At 40.1% G+C, this 22,768-nt stretch overlaps 1 protein-coding gene across 2 annotated transcripts in view; it reads right to left on the bottom strand.

The window, feature by feature from the left end:
- PALLD (palladin, cytoskeletal associated protein) overlaps positions 1-22,768 on the bottom strand; it is a 386,711-nt gene that overhangs the window by 187,128 nt on the left and 176,815 nt on the right. For both annotated transcript variants that reach the window (XM_084883726.1, XM_084883727.1), the window contains 5 exons: positions 19,233-19,299; positions 17,905-18,010; positions 15,108-15,182; positions 10,979-11,120; positions 10,110-10,133 (listed from right to left, as the gene is read on the bottom strand). In XM_084883726.1, the coding sequence (XP_084739852.1) occupies positions 10,110-10,133; positions 10,979-11,120; positions 15,108-15,182; positions 17,905-18,010; positions 19,233-19,299 (414 nt within the window). The remainder of the gene's footprint in view (positions 1-10,109; positions 10,134-10,978; positions 11,121-15,107; positions 15,183-17,904; positions 18,011-19,232; positions 19,300-22,768) is intronic.

The following is a 22,768-nucleotide window of genomic DNA, read 5'->3' as shown; positions in this document are numbered from 1 at the left end:
CTAGGACACAGGAACCCGATGTGAAATGAGGTAATGAGAAATTTATCATGGGAAACAAGGAGTTTCCTGAATCTGAACGTTTAATTGCTCTCACTATCCAAATAATTCACTAGAAATTCATCTGTACAAGGAGATGATGGGCTCTTTGTCCTCCAAGATACAAGACACATTGGCACAGGATATAAGCCAAAATGCAATGGAAAGTAGACATGCTAACATCTGAAGAAATGAAAAGCCTGATCTTATTAGAATTTTTTGGGGGGTGGGGAACCCTCACATATTCATAGGCCTCTGAAAGATGGGCTTCAGGCAGAAGCAGGTCACCTTTGTTTCCTCTTAGCAGATGATGCTGGGAGCCGTGAAGCCTCCCCAGCTTTCAGCGTCACCTCTGAGCTTCCTGCCCAGGCAGCCGCTGCCTCCAGCCCCACTCCATCCATCTTCCTGGGGCTTGGTTCCCCCAGGAAGGTCTTCTCTCACCTATTTACCTCAAAAGGCAGAGTTTCTGGAGACACTGAACAAAATGCCTATTGCCAGTTCAATGCCTGCGAATGCTTTCATTGTAAAGATAGACATGCTTCTGTGTCTTGAAACCTATGTTTAAAAAGACAAAACTCTTCAGGGGTAAAGTAAAGCAATTTTGGAGTGAGGATCTTGACAACACATAGAGTTCTTTCCCATATTTTCCATAATTTTGTGATTTTTTTTTGTTTTTGTTTTTGTTTTTTTTTTAGGTATGCTGTTTCAAGAAAACCTCAAAATATACAATTTGTATGATCTCTGAATGCATAATAATCTGGCCACTCAGTATATATCCCATATAATAAAAGGCTAATATGTAAATTGTCCCCTTGACCAGGAGTTTGACCAGCAGGCAGGCTGGCCAACCATCCATGTTCCCTCTCCCTGGCCATACCCCACCCATGCACAAATTCATGCACTGGGCCTCTAATATGTATATTTATACACTGAGTGGCCAGATTCTTATGAATTCAGAGATCATAATAATCTGGCCACTCAGTGTATAGTTCCCCTTCTAATCTAGAGGACCCCGTTGAGAATGAAATTTTATGACCCTTCCCATTTGTCCATGACTTTGAAGATAAATGAAAAACCCTTCATGTGGCCATAAAGCCCTAAATGATCAGGCCCTGTATCATGCTAGGTTCCTTATGTACTGTTCACCTTCTTTTGTTTTGAGCTTTGTACTTACTGGACCAACCCTGGAGAAGACACATTCTTTGAGTTTTGTTGTTTTTTTTTAAATTTCTTTGTATTCTTGAAAGTATTATAAATGTTCCCTCCCCCCTCATCTCCCATTGACCCCCTCCTCCCCGGTCCCACTCTCTCACCAGGCCTTCATCCCACTATTGTCTGTGTCCATGGGTTATGCATATATGCATATAAATTCTTTGTTTAATCTCTTCTAGCTCCCTTCTTCTGAGATGGTCAGTTTGTTGGTGGCTTACAAGTCTCTGGACCCGTTTTGTCAGTTTATTTTGTTCATTAGATTTCACATATGAGTGAGATGTGATAGTTGTCTTTCTCTGGCTAGCTTATTTCACTTGGCATTGTACTCTCTAGGTCCCTCCACCCTACTTCAAATGGCAAGAGAGCCTTCTTTTCACCTCTGCATAGTATTCCATGGTATAAACGTACCACTTTTTTTATCCACTCGTAAGCTCTGCTTCCAAAGCACTTAACACTCTCTTACTCAGCCTCACTTTTCCACCTAAACATTACCTTCTCAGAGAATTATTTTTTGGTTAGACTTGGTCACATCCATGGCAAAGTTTCCTTGGAGACGTCTATCACAACTATAACTAAATAATTTGTGTGTAACAGTTCCTGATTCCTTGACTAGAGTGTAACCTCTGTGAAAGCATAAAGCATTTGTTAAACTGTTATGACCTCATAAATAAATTAAAAAAAAAAGAAAGCATTTGTTTTGTTTCTGATATATTCTCAGCTCCCCATAAATATTTTTTAGTAACATATGGATAAAATTTAGGTTGGGGGGAAGCTGAATAAACATTTGCTTTACAAAATATGTTTTCTAAAGACATTCTCAATAAGACTGATTTTCCTACAAGCTTCCTTTGTGTTTCAAATGTGATTAAACAAATTTCACTTGATATACATTTTTAGGCAATCGCATAAGAGAAGGTAGTATGCACAAGAATAAAGTTAATGGCCAACCGAATATCTAGAGGTTACAAACTTACAGAATAGGGAAAAACTAAAAAGCACTGAGATGTTCTTTGTATGATCTCCACACACTGCTATACCTAAATAACATTTACCAGAAAAAGTTTTAATCCAATGTTCCCAAAGGTTGTTTAGCTTCTTTTCTTTGGAAAATGTCCTCAAAAAGTGATAGTAGGCTCACATTTTGTTGCTAGAAAGCAGTATCATAGCTGTATGGTTCTGACATTATGAACATGAAGAAAGCCAGAAGGAAATGAGATGAGCCAGGTTGTAATATTGCATTTTCATCTGGTAGCATCTTACTTAGACAAAGACCCCCACCACATCTGTAAAATACATTTTGGTGAGGAATGGAAACCAGGAAATGACTGCTTATATCAAATAAAGGGAGTTAGAAGCCTACGTATTTGTACTAAAAGAACTGCCTCTCGTTTAAATGGAAACTTTAAAATTATTAATGATGGTAATGATGATCCATTTTAATTCAATTTTCCCAAGTGAAAGATTTTTATCTGCAGGGATATAATAAATTACTAAGTTGGAAACTATTGTTGCTGGTGATAAATTCTGTTTGTTCATAGTTACCTAAAAATTACTTAATCACATCAATATCTCCCAGAAGTCAACCCTGAACTTCATTCAAGTCCGTAGGCAGACTAAACACTTGGTTAAATATATACTACAAAACTAGTTTGCTTGCAGACTCTCATAAAAAGATGAGGCAGCAAGGGTATTACTGGGTCCCCTGGGTCATAAAGGGACATTTTCATAAACCTCTTCCTTCACAGCTTTTCGGTGGGGTGGAGGGACCAAGCTTACTTAAGAGAAACCCAGCTTTTATTCTAAATCACATGGTTTGGCTAACAGCACTGATAACAAAGAACTCTGAGCTAAAATCAATAAGATGAAATTCTGCGTGATTAAATCCAAGACTTGTATAAAGTTTTATAAAGGGTTTTTAAAAAGTTGTGAACTGTATCATATAGAGAAACATATTGAAAATATACAGTTTAAGGAATAGCCATGAAATGAGTCCCTGTGGACTCATCAAGGCTAAGAAATAAGATATTACCAATACGTTAGGAATTCCCTGTATGCCTCCCCAAGTACATCTTTCTTCATTTTTCTTTTAAATCCTCACCCGAAAATAAGGAGAAAAGGAGAGAGCGAAGGAAGAAGGGAGGGAGATTAAGAGAGAGAGAAATCAATGTCAGAAACAATGATTGGTTGTCTCCCACATGCACCCCAACTAGGTATCGAACCTGCAACCTAAGTAAGTACCCTGGCCAGGAATCAAACCAGAAACCTTTCGGCTTATGTGACAACGCTCCAACCAACTCACACTGGCCAGGGCCCTTCTCCTTTTGAGATCATCATTCTTTGATTTTCTTTATGTGTTTACCACATATGTATATATCCTTCAAAATGTGTTTTACAAAACGAAATAATATTTTAATTCCTCAAACTTAAAAAAAAAATTGAGTAACAGGCACAAATGTTGTATAAAGAAAAAGCAAACTTTTTCCTGTTAGAAAAAAGCCCCCAGGAACTATCTGGGGACATATACTGGCTTCAACTTCCCTGTGAGTTTACAAAAGCCCCATAGAGGTCATCACTGGGAAATATTAAGGCTCGGTGGGGACATCTGGCAGAGCTAAGTGTGGGCAGGAGTTGGTGTCTCCATACTTTGTTTTTAAGATCTACATGGCTAACTTCCAGACCTCAGCACCATTCAAATCAGAACACTTGTGAGGCAGGGTTGCTCTCAGCTAATCCAGGAGGCAGTGTATGGAGGGGAAAGCAGGGCAGGGCAAGTAGAGGCAAGAATTTGGGTCAGGGTTACCACCCTCCCATTCTGTCACCAGGGCAAAAGATGGAGCAGTGGCAATGAGCTCTTGGTAATGAAAGCCGCCATGTATCAGTCTCATGAGTCACACTGATCCAATCTGGACTTGCCCCCCGTTCCTGACATACAACTATTAGCCTCTGGGGCTGCCTCTGACCTGCACTTGAGTTCCTGCTTCCTATCCCCACACCTTGCTCTTTCTGGATGAATGCTCTTGCTGTAGTGAAGTATATCCTACGGATTGTGGATGAAAATCTCAGAGACCTTGCAAGTTTGAAAAATATCGATCACATCTTCATATTAAATTAAAAGTTTGGCTGGGTACAGAATTCTTAATTAGAGGTAATTTTACTTCATAATTTGAAAGGCTTGGCTTAATTATCTCTTTGTGTTTAATATAAACTGCTGAGAAGTCCTAAATCGTTCTGATCTTGTTCGTTTATAGGTGACTCGATATTTATCACTAGACACTAGTAGAATCATCTCCTTGTCACTGAATTTCACAACAATGCACACTGCTGTGGATTTCTTTTCATACATCCTGACTCAGTGGATCCTTTCAACCTGGAAACTGATATCCTTCAGTTTGTGGATGTAAAAAACAACAACAAAAAAACAAATTTCATCGACATCTCTCCCCCTTTGTCCTCTCCTCCTGGAATCTCAAGGATGCCTGTCTAATCAACCCGGCAGGTTCTCCAGTATCTCTAATGTTCTCACCTTTTCTCTTACATCACTTCTCTTGATCTGCCTGGTTTAATCTGTGGAACATCTCCTCTACTTTTATGTCTGCTACCAACTTTTTCATTCCAAGAACTTTTTGTTTTCCGAACGTTCCTTCCTTTCTCCTTCCTCCTTCCTTTTTATGTTTACTTCTTGGATGCCCTGATTTTCTTGTCTCTCTGAGGAGAGGGTTCATTTGTTTTCTTCTCTTTGCAAGTCTGTTTTCTCCAAGTTTCTATTTAGGGAAGTTGCTTGTTTCTTCTGCAGCATCTATAGTAGAGATTTCTCCAGACATCTTTCATCTTTTCCGATCTAAGATGGTGGTGAGTTGCTTAGAAGCTCTGAGCACTAGAGAGAAACTTTGGCCTTTCTATTAGCACAATCTGGACTCTTTTCAGGAGAAACTCCCATACTGTTACACATAGATCTTTTTTCTCTTGGGATGTTCAGATTGCCCAGAAAAGAGTCCTTCACTCTGCAGGAGAGGAAGAGTTCACAGGCCAGCCAGCCTTCTAGAAGAGTATGTAGGAGGAAGATGGGAAGTAGGAACATTTAAAATTCTAAGTGTTTCTCCATTTTCTGTTGGTATATACTCACATGGGCCTTTCTCGTCTAGCCCCAGACATTTAACCAAAATGTATTGGTCCATGGAATGCTAAGTATCTTGGTAATGTTTTTAGGTGCTCCAAACCAAGTGATATACCTAATGCTTCATTTGTTAAGAAGTTATCTCCAAAAAATTTAAGTATTTAGGTCTTAAGAAAAAAAACGTACACATAAATGTAAAGAAATGGTTATTATCTTATTCCTAAATAAGCACAAGTACTTTCTAATGGATGTGTGCACCTATTGGATTCTGCACAACCCTTCTCAGAATCATAATGAACACGGCAGCTTCATTTCATGTTCCATGTTGATTTTCATGTGGTACTTACTTGTTATCACATACACATAAACTGTTACCTCAGTTTCACAAAGATATAATGTCATGGAAAAGAATGGAGAATGAAATTCAGGAACATATTTAAGCATTTCATCTAATGTTGAAACTCTGAACTATTTGAAACTAGTAGTTATATTTATCAAAAGTTGAGTATTACAACATTAAGGCACCTCCACCACTTAAGTGTAGCACCCTGGGGTACCTTGTCACAGTTTGGGAAACAGAGTTTTTATACAGCTCACTGTTGTTTTACCCACCATCAGAACCTGGATGGTGGGTAAAACATTTGAATTAAGTTCTTCACTATGTACAATCTCAACCGGAATCTCAACAAACACCCTCACCACTGCACTCCTGCAACTCGGCACCCTAACACATTTAACAAAGTGTAATCTACTTCACATTCTGAATCACAGAATCAAATGTGGGCTTGACGGCACTCGAGCCAGGATGATGGGTGGCACTGGTAGCAGAGACTTATATTGAAAGTAGGAGACACCTTCCTTTTGTATGTATAATTCCCCAGCCAGTAAGACACTTTTTTTGTGTTTTCAATTTGCTTGGTATTACACAATGCTATAAAAGTAACTCAATCCAGTTTGTGGTTGTTTTCAGACAGCTGAGTAAGGGCCTGAGTATTAACAGCTGTCAAATGAGTCTCCTCTGCTCTCCGCCCACCCCACCCCCATTCCCACCAGACTAGTCTTTGAAGGATCCAATCAGTGAAAAGTCAGAATGTCAGAGAAGAAGCCCAGAGCAGGTAATATGACAAACGGATGTTGGTCTTAAGGAAGCTGACTTAGCTATTAATGCACAAAACAGTCTGAAAAGATTTCATGATGCAAGCTGACTTCTGTCTAGACAGAGAAGGGGGTGTAAAACATATGAGACAGATACAACACAGTAGTGACAAGAAAAACCTGTTTCAGTTGCACAAATGCACAGGGAGGGAATTTGCTAGGTCCTTCTTTATCTAAATATCTAATCCCTAGTGGCGCTATGTCTAGGTACTAGTGAACTTCAGTTTTACTTCTAGAGCTTTAAAACATCTTACACATAAATAAAAAATGGAGGATAGTGAAGAAAAGAAAAAAGAGATAAAAAGAATGAGGATAATACAGAAAGAGAGGGAGGGGAGGATGAAGAAAGTGAGGAGATAGAAGGAAGAGAGGGTGAGAAGGAAAGTGAGAGGGAAGGAGGAAAGAAAGGAAGGAGAAAGGGATAAGGGAAGGAAGGAGGGAGAGAGAGAGGGAGAGGGAGAGGAAAAGAGAGAGAGAGGGAGAGAGGGAGAGAGGGAGAGAGGGGGAGGGGGGAGGGGGGAGGGGGGAGAGGGAGAGAGAGAGAGAGAGAGAGAGAGAGAGAGAGAGAGAGAGAGAGAGATTGAATGCAAGCCAGCAAGGCGAGAGCAAGAGTGAATATGTGAGAGGAAGAGAAAAGAGGGTAATAAAATCCAAATGCTTAAATATGTTCCTGAATTTCAAAGGCTATTCATGTTTTAGCATTTGGAACACATCACTGACCTAGGCCTATAAAATTTATCTCTTGTCTCAGATGGAGTGTAGTCACGTCTGTTTTTCTCCTTTCCACGTAACAGTGGCTAAAAACGCAGCTCTCAGGGAAGCCAGTTCCTACATATATTTTACATACTTGAATAGTTCAATGGTCTACTGGACATCACAGTCCATCAGGTGATTTATGGAATGTAAATGGTTCAATCTGTATTTTGTTTTTCCCTGACAAAGCCGAGGGTCAACATTAAGGTCAAGGTAAGGAAAACATTTGGCTACTAGTCTAAGAATCATGATCTTACCTAGTTGTGTCAGGCATGCCAAAACACTGTTTAAAGACAAGTATGTTTCAACATTCGCTTGTTCTGAGGTTCTTACTCATGACAACTCACATAAATAGTGGCTGGGACAGTGCATCATGTGTTTAAAGTAATTTTGCTGTTGTTTAAAAAATATGGTCATGGATTGAGTGCTACATGCCAGTTTCAGGTTTCCTGAAGCAGAGCATTTTAATACTCCACTATAAAAAGGGAAGGAGCAATTCTAATAGTGTGCGGTAAATACAACGGTGGTGGAATTATCTAAGGTCAGGGAAAAGTAGTTCTTATAATATATATTTTTTACTATATGGACAGATTTGCTTAAAATATTTTCCTACCAAGAAACATTTGTTTTAAGCAAATACTGTTATTGTGGTTGGAAGGGAGGAGTCTGTTTTCTTAAATGCTTTCCGATCTAACAAAAGGGAAAAGAAAAATAAGAAAATTCCATTAACAAGGGGAGGAGAAACTGTTTTATACATTACTAGGACATGCAGTTTAAAAGGAAGGTCTTCCATAGTCCTTTTCAAGCTTTTGTCACATTTCACCAAAAGGCATTTCAGAAAGTTCTAGAGGTCATATTATTCCAGGAAGCGACTGACGACCGATTTCATTACATAATTCATGATCAAAACTGTATTTTAGAAGCAAAACGGCAATCCACAACTGAAACAGGAGTATATGTGGTATGAGCAAAGGGAGAACAGGGTGGATCAGTGGTTGGCAAACTGCGGTTCGCGAGCCACATGCGGCTCACAAGTTGCGGTTTGCGCTCTGTTGACTAATGAGTTTGCTGACCACTGGGATAGGGGCTTAATCACAAGGAACAACAACAGCCTATAATTATTGGAATCAAGAGTTGAGGAAGGAGGTGGTAGGGGATTCTTCTATCTCTCTCCTCACCCAAATGTATTCCTTCTTAGCCAGTATATTGAGTGTTTTCAACTTTTAAACATGTACATACTCAAAAACTAAACTATTCAGTTTCTAACAAGTATTTTGAGTTTTTGGATGATGGTTAGTTTATGATTTCCAATCACATATCATGGGAGACATTTCATAAATCGCCATCACCTCTGTAGGTGAGGACAATGGGTAACAACATGATGAAAAGAGTTGCATGAATTCACTCAGAATCCAAAACTGCAACTTCAAAACCAGTCCTAATTTGTTCCAGTAATGTTTTCAGAATTTCTGTCCCAAGATTCTAGTTGTATTTGTACATAAAGCATCAGAGGACATGAATTGCTCCATATGACTCCATAGATTTGCTCATATAAACTTTCTTGCAGATAAAAGAGGCATTTGGTGCCTACTTGCTCTCTCTCATTCTTTCTCTCCCTCTCCCTCAGTAGTAAATGCAATAGGATTTCCATATGAGCTCATGCAGTAGGTTGAGTCTCAGAAGTGTCATGGATAAGGGAACCGACATTATGCCATTCTACACAAAGACGTATCCACAGACAAAACACAAAGCTGTGTATTTCCATGGTTTGGAAGGGGACTACAGTATTTGATGTGCTGAGGACACATTTAAGCTCTAATTGTAACGTATGACAAGAAAGCAGCAGATCAACTCCAGCTGTTGCCCAAGGGTGCTACTTAGCATCCCTTAAACTATGGACTCTCATAGGATCACACTCTGCTTTCAATGACCCAACACTCAGAGGTCCAGGGCTGAGCACAGTAACCTGAAATGCAGCAGCCCACAGCAAACCTCCGAGCTCTCAAAGAAGGGGCAGGCTCGGGTGAGGGATCCCAAAAGGATCTGCCTGATGCTGAAGCGGAGGCACACGTGTGATTGTCTACCCTATGGCAAGGGGTAAAAGCAGTGACTTTTACCAAATACCAAAGAAAGGGGTCCCAAGGAGGCTGCCCTAGGAAACACCTTGGCAAACGTTTCTGTTCCCTCTACAAAGATCACGTTAGCCCATGAGGAGTCAAAAATTATATAAAAAAGTATGAGGCCAGAGAAAAGTTGGACCCGATGCTTCTGGGTAACATAGCACTCAGATGAGGTCAAATGACCCAGTAATTAAGCGAGATGCTAGGGCAAGATGACTTTCTTCATGCTTGTAGGATAGTAAACTTTTATGGCTTCGGGCACATCAATGAGCAATGCCTGGCGGTCCGTGCTGCTTCTATCTCAGGGCTGCTCTCATGCGAGACTCACTTCTATGCCGGGGAGTCTGGCTGCTGGCGAGTCTGGTCAGCAGAAGTATGCAGCCGGCTGGTCTTGTCTACGGGAGTCTTAGGAGGATGTTTTTCCAACATTAGCTTAGTGGGCTTTCGGAGTCTAAAAGACTGTGTTTTTAAAAAGCCTTAAGTCACTGAGCTTGACCTTCTTGTCTGAATGGAACCTAATGTTTTACTAATAAAGAAGTTGATGTAAAACGCAGTGTACAGACCCCACGATAAAGAAGATATTGTCTTTAAGGGGGTTTCACATTTCCAGGGAACTGCAAAAACATTGTTCTGCTTATGGCTTTGAAACAGACACAAAGAACTATTGAGACCCCAAAGATACGTTACCAAAGGGGAAAACATAGAAAAAAGCTTCTTACCAGGTTCAGCGGTAGATCGAGGTTCTGTTTGCCACACGAGAAAAAAAAAAAAAAAAAAGAATGTTTTATTAGAATAGGGTTCCATTTAATAATAAACCTACCTCTCTTTTCCTATTACCTCGTCTAGGGCATGTCTGCTGAAACGTTATAGACAAACTCCATATCAGCAGGGCAATAAAGTGATAGATCAATTTATATTTCTACAAATACAAAAACTCAAATTCCAGTAACAGCTTACACTCGGGAGTTATTTAAACTGAAGTTCATAGAAGGTCTTACAGAAGCTTGTAAGCCTTTTAAAATTATTTGCCCAACTTTGAGCCCAAATGTATGTCTTTTTTTTTTTTTTTTTTTTTTTTAAAGAAAGAACATACAACTTTCATCAGAGTATTAAAAGGGTCCGCTAGTGAGCAGTTTAGCTTTAATTTACTGGGCGCCTTACATTTGCAGAGTATCTGGTCTCACTCTCTTGGAAAACAGAAGTCAGTTCATCTAAATGACTAAACCCTTTCCCTAGCCAGGTTGGCTCATTGAGTAGAGCGCTGGCCTACAGACTGAAGGGTCTCAGGTTCTGTTCTGGTCAAGGGCACGTTCCTCAGTTGCAGGCTCCTGACCCTGATCGGGGGCAAGCAGAAGGCAACTAATTTAATTGATGTGTCTCTCTCACATAGATGTTTCTCTCTGTCTCTCCCCTTCCCTCCCCCTCTCTCTAAAAATCAATGGAAAAAATACCCTTGATTAAGGATTATAAATAAATAAATAAATAAATAAATAAATAAATAAATAAATAAAACAGCTAAGCCCTTGCTATTTCTAAAGCTAGAGGGAAGACGGCAGTTGGATTTGGGAGATGGGGCACCTCTCCTTACTTTTCTGTAGAATTCGGAAGTCTGGAGAGTCCTGGATCTCACTCCCTTGTCGGAACCACTTGACCTGCAGAGGGGGCGCTCCTCGCACCCGGCACTCCAGCACCACCACCTGGCCCTCGGAGGCCGCTATGTTTTGCAGTTCCTGAAATTAGAGAAAAACGCTGACCATCAACTTTGGTGCGGTTTTACACAATCTCACAACAGAGAATACAACTTCCAAATCGCGTAGAGGGAAAACAAAACAAAACAACTTGCATCATAAAAAATTTTCATTGACTCAGATGAGGATAAAGAGCTTTAAATCCATTCATTATTATCAGCTTTTCCTCATCTCCATACAATGAAATTAGCATGGACTGGTCTGCAAGAGTATGGACTCTTTTGGACTTAGGGAATTTTACGGTGACAATTGTTACCTTTTCCTACTAACATGTAAGAGGAAGCTGGTAGGAATGTAAACTTCTTAAAGCAATCACACACCCTAGGAATGTAGATTCCTATGAAAACCAGACAGGATGAGAAAAAAGAGACACACATTCGTTTTCCCATGCGCCAACCTTTTCATGTACTCCCCCGCCATCTCTGCCCAACTGGTTCCCTCTGTCAGGCTGATGAAGATGAGGGGCTTTGGTATTTTCTCATTTTGACGTGCTGAGTAAAATGTTTAAAAAGGCAGCCTTTTTATCTTCTTGACCTTCAATTCCACCCCCTTACTATTATCCTTGCGGGCCCCCATCCACTCCAACTCCAGACCAATAAATTTTTACAACCCAACGGATTAGAGATTAATTTGGCTTCATCGAGACAAAGAGGGAAAGCTTTCATATACTTGTTATTAAATATCAAAAGATTACTATTTCGCTTACGTATGTCCTCTCTTGACCTTCCTTCTCCTGTATCACTTACATTTTGACTATTTAAACTTCTGACTAAAGAGCATTGGCTCTGATACAGAGTCTGTAGAAGACTTAAAATAATTTAAATGCAATAAAGTAGTTCACCTGTACATAGACCAAAAGCAAACACATTCACATGAGCGTGTGTGTCTTTTTTATTAGTTTGTTTTGTTAGTTTAGTTTTTGAATTATTTGAAAACACAACAAATCCAGTGCTGGGAAAACCCTATCCTGCAGCAAATGGCCTTCGGTGCTAAAGCGCTATGGACATCCTCAAAGTCATGCTGTTGGCAAAAGAACTCAAAGTCTACAGTGAAGTCTGAGAAGGCATTTGATAAGCATGTTGGTGGTTAAGAATGTCTTCAAGTGTAAATGTTAAGATTATTAGCTATTTCTGATTTCGTTCTTTTTCCCACCTGATTTTTACTTGTAGAAAATTTTTGGTTTTAGATTGACTCTTACTTTCTTGTTGGGTCCAGAAACAGCTGAGTGCACCATTGAGGGAAAGTGTGGCTCTCAGGCCTCAGCTGGTGTGGATTAATCACCCCCACCCCCCTCCTCCAGGCTTGTCCAGGAAGCCATTCACAGGAGATTACAAGAGGTACCCAAATATTTTTCATGTGTGAGCTTACGGACACCAAAGGAGACTGATTTATCCCTAGGACTGTGTGTTTTGTTTGAACGTTAGAAAGTCAGAGATGTAGGAAACGGGATGGGTGGATGCCAAGGACCTTAAGCAGTCAAAATGCCATCGTTATTCCAAGATTACAATTTGGCTCCTCCTGGAGCAAACGTTTTTATCTTGGCAAAAGCCCCAGCTAAACACAGTTAGCCATTAGGAGAACTCGCAGGAGCATGAAGCAGAGCCCTGAGGGAGATGAGCGCCAACCTTTAAGGTTGCACTTGGCAATCTGGATTATCCATTCAGGGTAGAATTTGGGACTCTTGGTGTTTTAGGGTCCATATAGAACATCTCTGGACATAAATCAAGTCCACGTGACACTGTGATTCCTCTGAGGGATCTATGTGGGAAGAAATGCCATGCAGAGCTAGTTGCTCTCCTGGCCTCATGTGTGTCCCTGCTACTCAGTCCCACAGCCACACCAGTTCTGTGGCTCCAGCGAAGCACAGTGGCCCAAAGGCAGAGGTGCTGGCTGCGAACCCAGGGACCGTTTTCCCAGAGCAGTAAGAGAATACAGAAGGAGGCCCGCCATTGGACTGGCAAAGCCCACCTGCTGTCCGCTGTCAACCATCAAGAGAAAGCTGAAGAAGATGCTGCTGTCAACAAAGCAAAGGCTGGCTTGACTTATAGAGATGGGCAGATTTAGCTTCTAAACCCGCCTCTCCAATCATCACAGCCCAGGCCCACAAGGAACCCTGCAAAGCAGGGAAGAGACACTGCACAAAGGCAAAGGGCAAGAAAAGCAGATACAAACGAGGAATGAAACAACAGGTGGAAAACAGATGGTCCCCAGTCCAGACACAGGAAGTGGGGTCCCTAGGAATGCCCAGTGAGGTGTGCTCTCAGCTTCCAGTTACTCTACAGTTTGAGATTAAAAAAAATAATAAAATCAATCAACCTCAGTAAAAATGTTGTTTTTCTTTTCATGAAGCTGATGTAGAATGCTGCATGCTTCTCTTTTTGGAAAGCGAGAAACAACACTAATAGGATGTCTATGTCTCAGGGGCTGGATGGCACAGAACAGTGTTGTGTCTAGTGTGTGAGGATTGCCCCCAGGGCCCAGGAGGAATTCGGTAACATCTCCACATGCCAGGCCTCTGTGGCGAAGGAAAGCAGAATCTTCCAATCTCCTTTCTTCCTCTGAGGCCACCAGCATGGACTTTATTTGCTTAAACTGAGGGATGTGTTGATCCCTGATACTCCCAAATCAACCATGTCCCAGGCAAGAATCCATCAGGAAACAGGGATTTTCTGGGGATGGTCTCGTAAAGCTCCTTGGGGAAAACTCTTAAACGGCATGTAAATGTGGACGTCCACCCTCCACAAACCTTTCTTGTTCTGAGCATCAAAGGACGACTTCACTGGCTGTTTACAGTGACACGGGTTTACACGACCCCCGCCCCCTCTTTTGGTAGTTTATCCAGGAGGGGACTTTCAAAGTTGTTGCCAGCGATTATCATTTGTTGTCTGTGTTCTACAGTAAATGGTCTGTTGGTCTGTTTATGAAAAGATCCTTAATAAAGCTGGACGTGGGCTGGCTTCAAAGGAAAAAATAAAAATCACTCCTTATAGGAGGAAAATGAAAATGCTCTGCTCTACTGCCTCACGGGAGTTTTCTCGATTTGCTTGTCATGTTTGTCTTTAGTTTACTTGGCACTGAGCTTTGTGAAAAGTGTGAGGTAGAAATCGAGTTTAGGATTTTTCTTCTCTGCTGAAGAATTCATTCTTCACCTGGTGGTCTGCAGGTTTCTATAGGTATCGGAGTGGGCTACTATTCTGACTACTTGTCAATTTGCTTAGCCTTGTGCCAGCTCCACACTATCCCAGGGGTCTACACTGAGGAAGCTGTGCTGTCCCCAAGGGCGAATCTCACCCCTTCCATAACACCATCTTGTTTTCCTTCTTCAGGAGTGTGTCTTGGCAAGTCTTAGTCATGTCTCTTCCACCAAACTTTTAGAATCAAATTGCCAAGTTCAGTATTAAACAAATAAACACAAGAAACCCACTGGAATTTTAGTAGATTTGCATTACATTTATAGATTAATCTGGGAGTCATGACTTCTTTAGCCTACCAGTCTGCAGGCCTGGCACTATCTGTCCATTGAAGGTTGGGGAGAGGGAGAGGAAGAAGAAATGCTTGGTACCATTTCTGAGTTGAGCAGTTGTCCAATGAAATGGATGTCATTCACAGTGGCAATGCAAAACACCAACTTAGAACAAGCTGAAAGTCATTAAAAAAAATTTCTATAAAGCTAGCTGGTTTTCCCAAGCAATATCCTAGATGGGATTTTGTCTAGTTTTTTTCTGTCTTGGCTTTCCCACTCTACTTTGACCCCTATCAGGCCCCTGACCATGCCCACATTAGTTGGACCCTTTATAAGATTATATTCACATAACCCTCATTCAGTAAATATCTGAGTCCCAAAGGTAACCATGATAATCAGTCTACTGATCTATTCCTTTACTTTTTAAAGATGCTGCACAAAGCCACATGTGAGTGAAATTTGAGCACCAAAGCAAATACAGAGAATGAGACTCGCAGATGTCAGACCTTTGTAAAAACAGGAGGAAAGTAGGCAGAAGTGGTTCCATCAGGTCTGCAGAGATACGAGGTTGGACTGTGAACCTGAAAAAGCAGAGACACATGGATCAAATTCTAAATATATAAATTGCTGAAAAGATAGGGCTCACTATGAAGGTCGCTCCACATGAATGAAACGAGTGGATGCAAGTCTCTCCATATATCATTTTGCTGATCTACTCTTACAGCACAGACATTGTCTGCTTCCTCGTTGCACATCTGTTACTCTTCTCTGTTCAAAAGGACATTCAAGGCAAGAGTCCCGTGGTTCCTTAGGGATCCACACACTTTAAAATGCTATTACCAAATGGATTTCTGTGTGTGGGACTTCTACAAGGGTCTTTTTACAAGCTCTTATAGACATTATATATATTTTAATATAGTCTGGATTCATTGAATCAAGAGCACATGTTACTGGAATTGGAAGATAAATAACCAAACATCTACCTGTCTTATTTTTAACTTGTATTCCTTTTTGGTATAGATAAGGATTATAGGAAATGAAGAAAAAAATATATCCTTTTTTTTCTTGATGTTCAAAAAAACAAAGATGCTGAAACAATTACTGAATGGTGCTCATCTCTGGGAAAATAAAAGGATTTCAGGGTAGTGAATGGAAAATATTTCCTTGTGCCCAAGTCATGAATTTTCAAGCACTCTGGATTCATTCACTTCTATATAAATGGTTCATAGTTTTTTAACCATTAGTGATCTGGTATTATATGCCCAAGAATGCCACCGGACATCATGGAGAATGCTGGCAGAGTGGTAGAGAGGCTAGGATGGTGGCAATGAGCCTTACTCATTATCCTTGTAAGGCTGTTATAGGCTGTTATTTAGGAGATTGAAGTCTCGCTTTTAACTGTCTTTTTATGTGCAAAGAATATATGAACACTCAAAGTATTTAGTCTGTGGCAGGCATTGTTCTAAGAGTTATATGGAAACTAACTCAATGAATCCTCATGACCATCCTTTGAGATATTACCTTCAATTAATGGGTAATAAAAATAGATAAAGAAAGGTTATATTACTTGTGCAAGATATCTTAGCTAGTAAGTGTTAGAACTGGGATTCAAACCCAGGCAATATGAATTCAGGGCATTTTTAAGCTTTACATCACTTTGCCTATAATAAAGCAATGGAGTTTCTTTGAGCATTTCATTCTCCCAACTAGACAAGTGGGATATATTACCTCCCATTCAGTGTTCCTGTAAAATTTAAACCATTTAAATGTGCGGCTTACATTATGATGATACCTACTCATTTAGATGTATGTGTGTCTTTCTGCTTCTAGGCTTCCCTGTTACACCTTAATACAGTCTTTCATCTCTGAGAAGTGTTTCATGTGTATATTTCCCATTCCCGTTCCCATGCACAGCGTATAAACTGTGAATGGAGCTGGTGATACGTTTTTTTTTTTTTTTTTCTGTTGTAAAATGCCTAGCACAGTGCAAAGCATTCATTAAATACGTAAACATAAAAAAAAAAAAACCCACACAAAACACCTCACTGATTTAATCAGAAATATTTCTATAAATTCCATTCTAGTTTAGGGGTTTAAAGGAAATACCTACCCTATATGCCACTTCCAAGTAACTTATATTGATGGGTTCTTTTCAACTCAAAGGTCTTTTCTCTAGTGCCTGCATACTCTACATATCACAGAGTGTAAGTCACACACCTGTAATTACTAAAATACTTCTGAGTGCACGGTCATCTTCACAAAACATACCTAACAGACGTGTAAGGAATGAGTTTACAGTTCAGGGTATTGGGGGAAGCTTTTATGAGTGCTGTATTTAAAGGTAATCATCATAGCACAAAGGCAAAGTAACATACATTTAACTTAAAAATGTTTAGATTTCAATATTACTTAAAGAATTCATGTTGTTTGTGTTTGCAAAATAAACTCATTACAGTTTCTTTCCAGGCATTAGTATTGTTATTCTTTCCTGGATAAAGCAGCCTGACAACTTCATCAAAGTTGTAAATACCGCAGATCAAAAGAATTTAACACTGTCTCAATATTCATAATAAAAGAAAGATAAAAATGCATGGTAAAGTCAAATTTGAAATTTTTATTATCTGTTTAGTGCTTAGAGGATGACAATGAATACCTGTGTTGGTATGTAGACTTCTCTTGTCTACTCATTTGTTTAAGTGAAATAATAAATTTAGCTGAAAGGAAGAGAGCACATATGAGGGGGGATAATCAAATTGTAATAGTCGTAAATAAAACAGGTATCATTTTAGCAGATTACTGGCTACTAAAAAGGGAAGTTCTAATGGAAATGCAGGTGCTGACTAACTGCTGGTGTGGCCTTGGTTAAAATTATTTTTAGTGGATTAAAAGGAAGACCTTTACCTAGAATTTTCTCCCCACTCCCACCCTCCCACTGTATTTCCACTTAGAAACTATTTCAAGGGGCAGACTAGTAAAATTAAAGCTATATTCTTTTTTTTAAAAAAAAAAATATATTTTATTGTTGTTGTTTTTTTTTTACAGAGAGGAGGAGAGAGGGATAGAGAGCTAGAAATGTCAATGAGAGAGAAACATCGACCAGCTGCCTCTTGCACACCCCCTACCGGGTATGGGCCCACAACCAATGTACATGCCCTTGACCAGAATCGAACCTGGGACCTTTCAGTCCACAGACCGATGCTCTATCACTGAGCCAAACCAGTTTCGGCTAAAGCTATATTCTTTAAGCAAGAAGTCTTCCAATGAGTTCCACTGCCTGTGGGCCCTGGTCCTAGGCATACTCACCTGCTGAACAGGGACAGAGAGTGGCTGAATCACAGCTGTGGTCACTCCTGTCTTTGGAGATGAGGATCCTATTGTCAGGGAAACGGACGTTGTTTTCTTCTGAGCCCTGGAAAATAGGGAGGCAAGTGTTCTGCTAGAATTCTTGTAAAAAGCAGGCATTACTCTTTAAAACATTTCCACAGAATAGCCCAGTTTCTTTTTGTGTACTTAATCCACTTCAACTGTTACGTGCTTCAGAAATGGGAAGGGCTACAATAGCCAGTATATGCAGAGAACGAACCTTATAGATATTAGCAAAATAAACACATGGATAGAAGAAGAGTAGCTGTATGTAACACAGCCATTATCAGTGAACCTAAGGTGTTGAACTTGAGAATCTGCAAAGACAATGCTCAGAAAAAGTCTAATCTTTAGGAGTAGGAAGATATTTGAAATCTTTAGGATTAAGGTTCTATATTTAATCCAAAGTTATGGTTGTCTTTTTTTAAAGTCTAGCAGCTGTTCTTTGTTCTGATTCTAATTTTGTGAAGTTGAGAGTGTCTTAAAATTTTTGTCTTTTTGTAGTGCATGGAAGTTAGTGAGATGTAGACAAAGGTTAAGAAGAATTGGTTTCTAGACCAAGTTTTGTTAGGTTGTTGGCTGTGGAGTTCCAAGCGAGCCATGTAACTTCACTCAACCTGATCCTTCTCTGAAATGAGAGGTGGTAGAATACATATAGGATCTTATTAAGGCCCATTCAGCATTAGTATTTGGTGACGATTTGACATCGAGTGGATATAATTGTTATGTATATACCAGCAGATCAAAAGAATTTGACACTGTCTGCATATTCATAGAGTTTTCTACAAAACTGTTGAAGATTTTGATTTTTTGAGAAATAATTAAGATACCAACATTTTACTAAGAATCCATGTCTTTGTAGGAAGAAGTAAATAAATTTTAAGATTTTCATGACACAATCTAGCTAGAAATAGACTTTATTTAAATGGAAACACATTGCTGGCCTAATGAAATATTTTCCAATTTATATAAATACATTTATTTGTAATAGTGATTTAATACATTTTCTCTCAACATGACTGCTCTTGCCATAAACTTATAACTGGCTAGTTGTCTTTGAAACTAACATTATCTATGGTTAGATTTTTTGCATATCAATGATGAAATGCAGACTTCCAAATTCAAATTCCTAAGTTAAAAATGACATTCCAAGTTCAAGTATTTGATCTTTGATTGACATCAGTTTTTCTGAAAAAACACTGGTGGCTTCCTACCCCAATTCTGCTGCTGTTCTTTGCTATATAATTGAGTAAATTATAAGCACTTACTGTGGCATTGCTCCAGGTTTCGATATGAAAGCTAAACTTTCACTGTCAGAATCTGTTGAACTGGTACCTAGGAGAGTTACAAATAATAATAAAGTTAAGATGCAAGTAGTATCTATAATTGCGTCAAAGGGTAATGTTCTTTATTTTTAAACAATATCATAGTCTTATTTTGAAATAGAAATTGGTTCATACCATTTTTACTTGGATTGCATATTCAGAAAATCATTTTTTTAAAAAGAACTATGAAAAGCTTTCTTCAAAGCAACATGTTTTTAATGCCATATTTATTATTAATTTAATTTTTATCTCTTTGGCCATCACAACCATACTTTTAAATGGCTTATAAACTATGAAATAAATTTTAGTGTAACTGTGAGCTCAAGAGTCATGGTTTTAAACTTTAACCCTCTCCCAAGAGATTTCATGGCATGAATTATTAATGTCTTCCTCACTCATTAATTAGGAAATGCTTTCTGACTCTTAAACTGGAGTGCGACAGTTTGAAATAAAAGGGTCTCTGACTCTGGATCATGCCTTCCCAAATTCATTTGTGTCGTTACTGTTTTTGAGTTAAGGGTCAGATTTTTAGTCCAAATGCATACAGTTTCATGCACATGTTTTGTGACAAGAGATTTTAGGTGACATTTTAAATAACTGATAGTTCAGAAGTATATTCTTGATTATTTCCTTTATACAGCCCGAGTCATTTAAATTATTAATTTTAAACTATTTTAATGTAAAGTAATACATGCTTACAGAAAATTAACCAAACATAACAGAATTGTGTGATATTGTAGTAAAAACCTGTTGGTACCTACCCTAATGCCATTCCGTATGTGTTAAGAGTCTGGTGTGTGCTTTTCAGATAAATTTAATGTGTCAACACACATATATTTACATACATATTTATATAAATGGAATCATACTATATGTACTCCTTGCAATTGGTTATATTTTCCTATCAGTACATTCAGAACAGATACATTTACTTACTTCTCTTGGATGGCAGCCTAAAGCGTTACTTCCTTTGTCTAAGGTAGGGGTGTCGAACTCAATCAGAGAAGGGGCCAAAATCTAAAATCCAGCCTAAATCGCAGGCCGAATGGTTTACTGAACAGTCATAAACTGACAATGTCATAAACTGACAGCGGAGTGCAGTGATGACAGCGCGGTGCGGGCCACATTGCAAGGCCTGGCGGGCTGGATTTGGCCCGCGGGCCTTGTGTTTGACATGTGTGGTCTAAGGTATGCTTTCCAGCCTTTGATTGATGTTGAAACAATGACGTTTAGGTAACTCCGCTGGAATGTTTGCTGTCCCTATTTATATTTATAACAATCACCTAGCAGAGGCTTTCTTCTCCTAGTCCCTGGGCCACTGCAATGGTTGGTTCCCCATCTCTCTCCCTCTCAAATCTGTCTTCAACCTGTATGAGATTAGTGTTCCTATCCTCCAGAACTTCCTGGACTTCCACATCACATAATCCTGATCCAGAGAGTTGACCATGATCGCTGGTGTCTATCCCATTAGGTAATGGGAAAACCACAGTGAACACACACACACACACACACACACACACACACACACACACACACACACACCTGCCTTTGAAGAGATTCAATTCTTTTGAGAACATACACAATGGACAAGGTAAATAAATGCGTGGTGTGGTGGTGAGTGATATAAGAAACATGTTGCAGGGTGAGGCGTTGGGAGCAACGGGAATGCAGAGGGAGCAATATTAAGCAGAGTGGCGAGGACAGTGCCACCGAGCTAGGAACTTTAGATGAACATCCAGTGTAGGTAAGGACTTTCCCTTCTTGGCCTTTTCGCATGACTGACCCTTTAGTTATATTACTCATTCCTATAGGAAACTCCTACCCAGTCATTTCTGGATAGTCTATCTTGTAAGATCAGCCTACTCATTTTTCTGTGCTCTGTCTTCTCTGGACTCCTAGTGTTCTTGTTTACATTACTCTCACCACTTATTACATCGCATCTGCTAGAACGTTTTAAGTTCTTTGGGAAATGAAGTGGTGTTCGGAAGGGAACTACCAATTCTTCAGTACTTACTATTTGCCTGGCTGTCGGCTAGACACCTCATAGCATTTAATTATTATAATAATGAACTTCACTATGAGGAGAGTGAGATTACAGATTACAGATAAGAAAACCGAGGAACCAGGGGCTTAGGTAAATTGCATCGGGTCACATAATTAGGAAGCAGTGGTGGCAGGGCCCGTTCCATCTGATCTCCATGGGCATGTCTGCATTCCTTGGAGGGCTCAGCTTCCTGTCTTGCTCATGGCAGGCCTTTAGCTTCTGATGGAATGAATGGAATTAAGGAACTGCAAGGTTTGTGCAGGGAGAGGCAGTAGACTTTGCAACCAGAGAAGAGCGGCATCTTGAGGTGGTAGGAGGCAAGTCATGAAACACAGGGTGGAATACCAGGGCCAAAGTGTTTGGATGTACGTCTAGGTGGTGAGTGGGAACATTAACTGTACAGGATGAACTGAGGGAGAAGGGAAGAGGGGGGAAACAGAGTAAAGCAAACAGCAAACCATGTAAGTAGGTGATAAACAAGGAGGAAGTTTGATGAGGAGATACCAGCAGAAGCTGAGCAGGGAAACTGAGGGGAAAAACCAGTAGGCTTGGTTGTCAGAAAGTCAGGGGAACCTGACAGAGATCAACTGTGCTGGAGTCATGAGAGCGTTCAGAGAGGCTGGCAAAAGCCCTATGGGAGCTATCACAGACACTCTACGTGTCCTGAAACTGGGGAGAGAAATGGCTATTTCTCATATAATTCTGAATATTTATATCTTTTCTTTAAAGCCCATCTGATTACCTCTATTTAGAAAGACATTCTCATTCTTTTTTTTTTTTAACTACCTTTTTCTAGCTGATTTTCAGAGAAACATAAAGGAACCAAAAAGGATAGTGTCCCCTGGTAATACATTCGCTGGTTTTCGCACACCTGTCCAACCCTTGTGAAATCTCAATGTCACCTTCTGTCTCAGGTGTCAGAGCAGCTCTTGCAGATGGTAGCAGATCGGATCTCCCCATCTGTGCCAGCCGCTCCCTCCCTTTTCCTCCTCTCCCCGCAGGGCACCTTCCCTCCTGCTCCTCTCCTGTCTCCTCCTGAGTCATCTGCTTTGCACCTGCTGGTCAGGAAACACCACTCCTGTCTCAGGTTAATGTTTTTCTGCATATTTATCAAACCACCACGCTCCGTGTTTTCTGCAGGCTCCAATCTGAAGGAGGCACACGTTCTAGCCCTCCATGTTACTATCTATCTGAGTATCAGGTATTTACCTGCTTAAAAGCTGTTTCTGCATTGCCTCCCACACAGAGCAAAGGAATCAAACACTGTGTTCTCCGCCCCACTCCAGGGATAAAGGGCAGTGGAAGTGTCACCAAAAATGAGCTTCCTCCTTTCACTTTAAAAGCGTTATCTTTCCACCCTGCCAGCATAGCTTAGGGGTTGAGCATTGACCTATGAACCAGGAGAAGGTTCATAGGTCAGGGCACATGCCTGGGT

This window comes from Pipistrellus hanaki (genome assembly GCF_964339955.1).
Source record: "Pipistrellus hanaki genome assembly, chromosome: 5".
Classification (NCBI taxonomy): domain Eukaryota; kingdom Metazoa; phylum Chordata; class Mammalia; order Chiroptera; family Vespertilionidae; genus Pipistrellus; species Pipistrellus hanaki.
The sequence above is the reverse complement of the archived record's forward strand: the minus strand, read 5'-3'. Positions and strand labels throughout refer to the sequence as shown.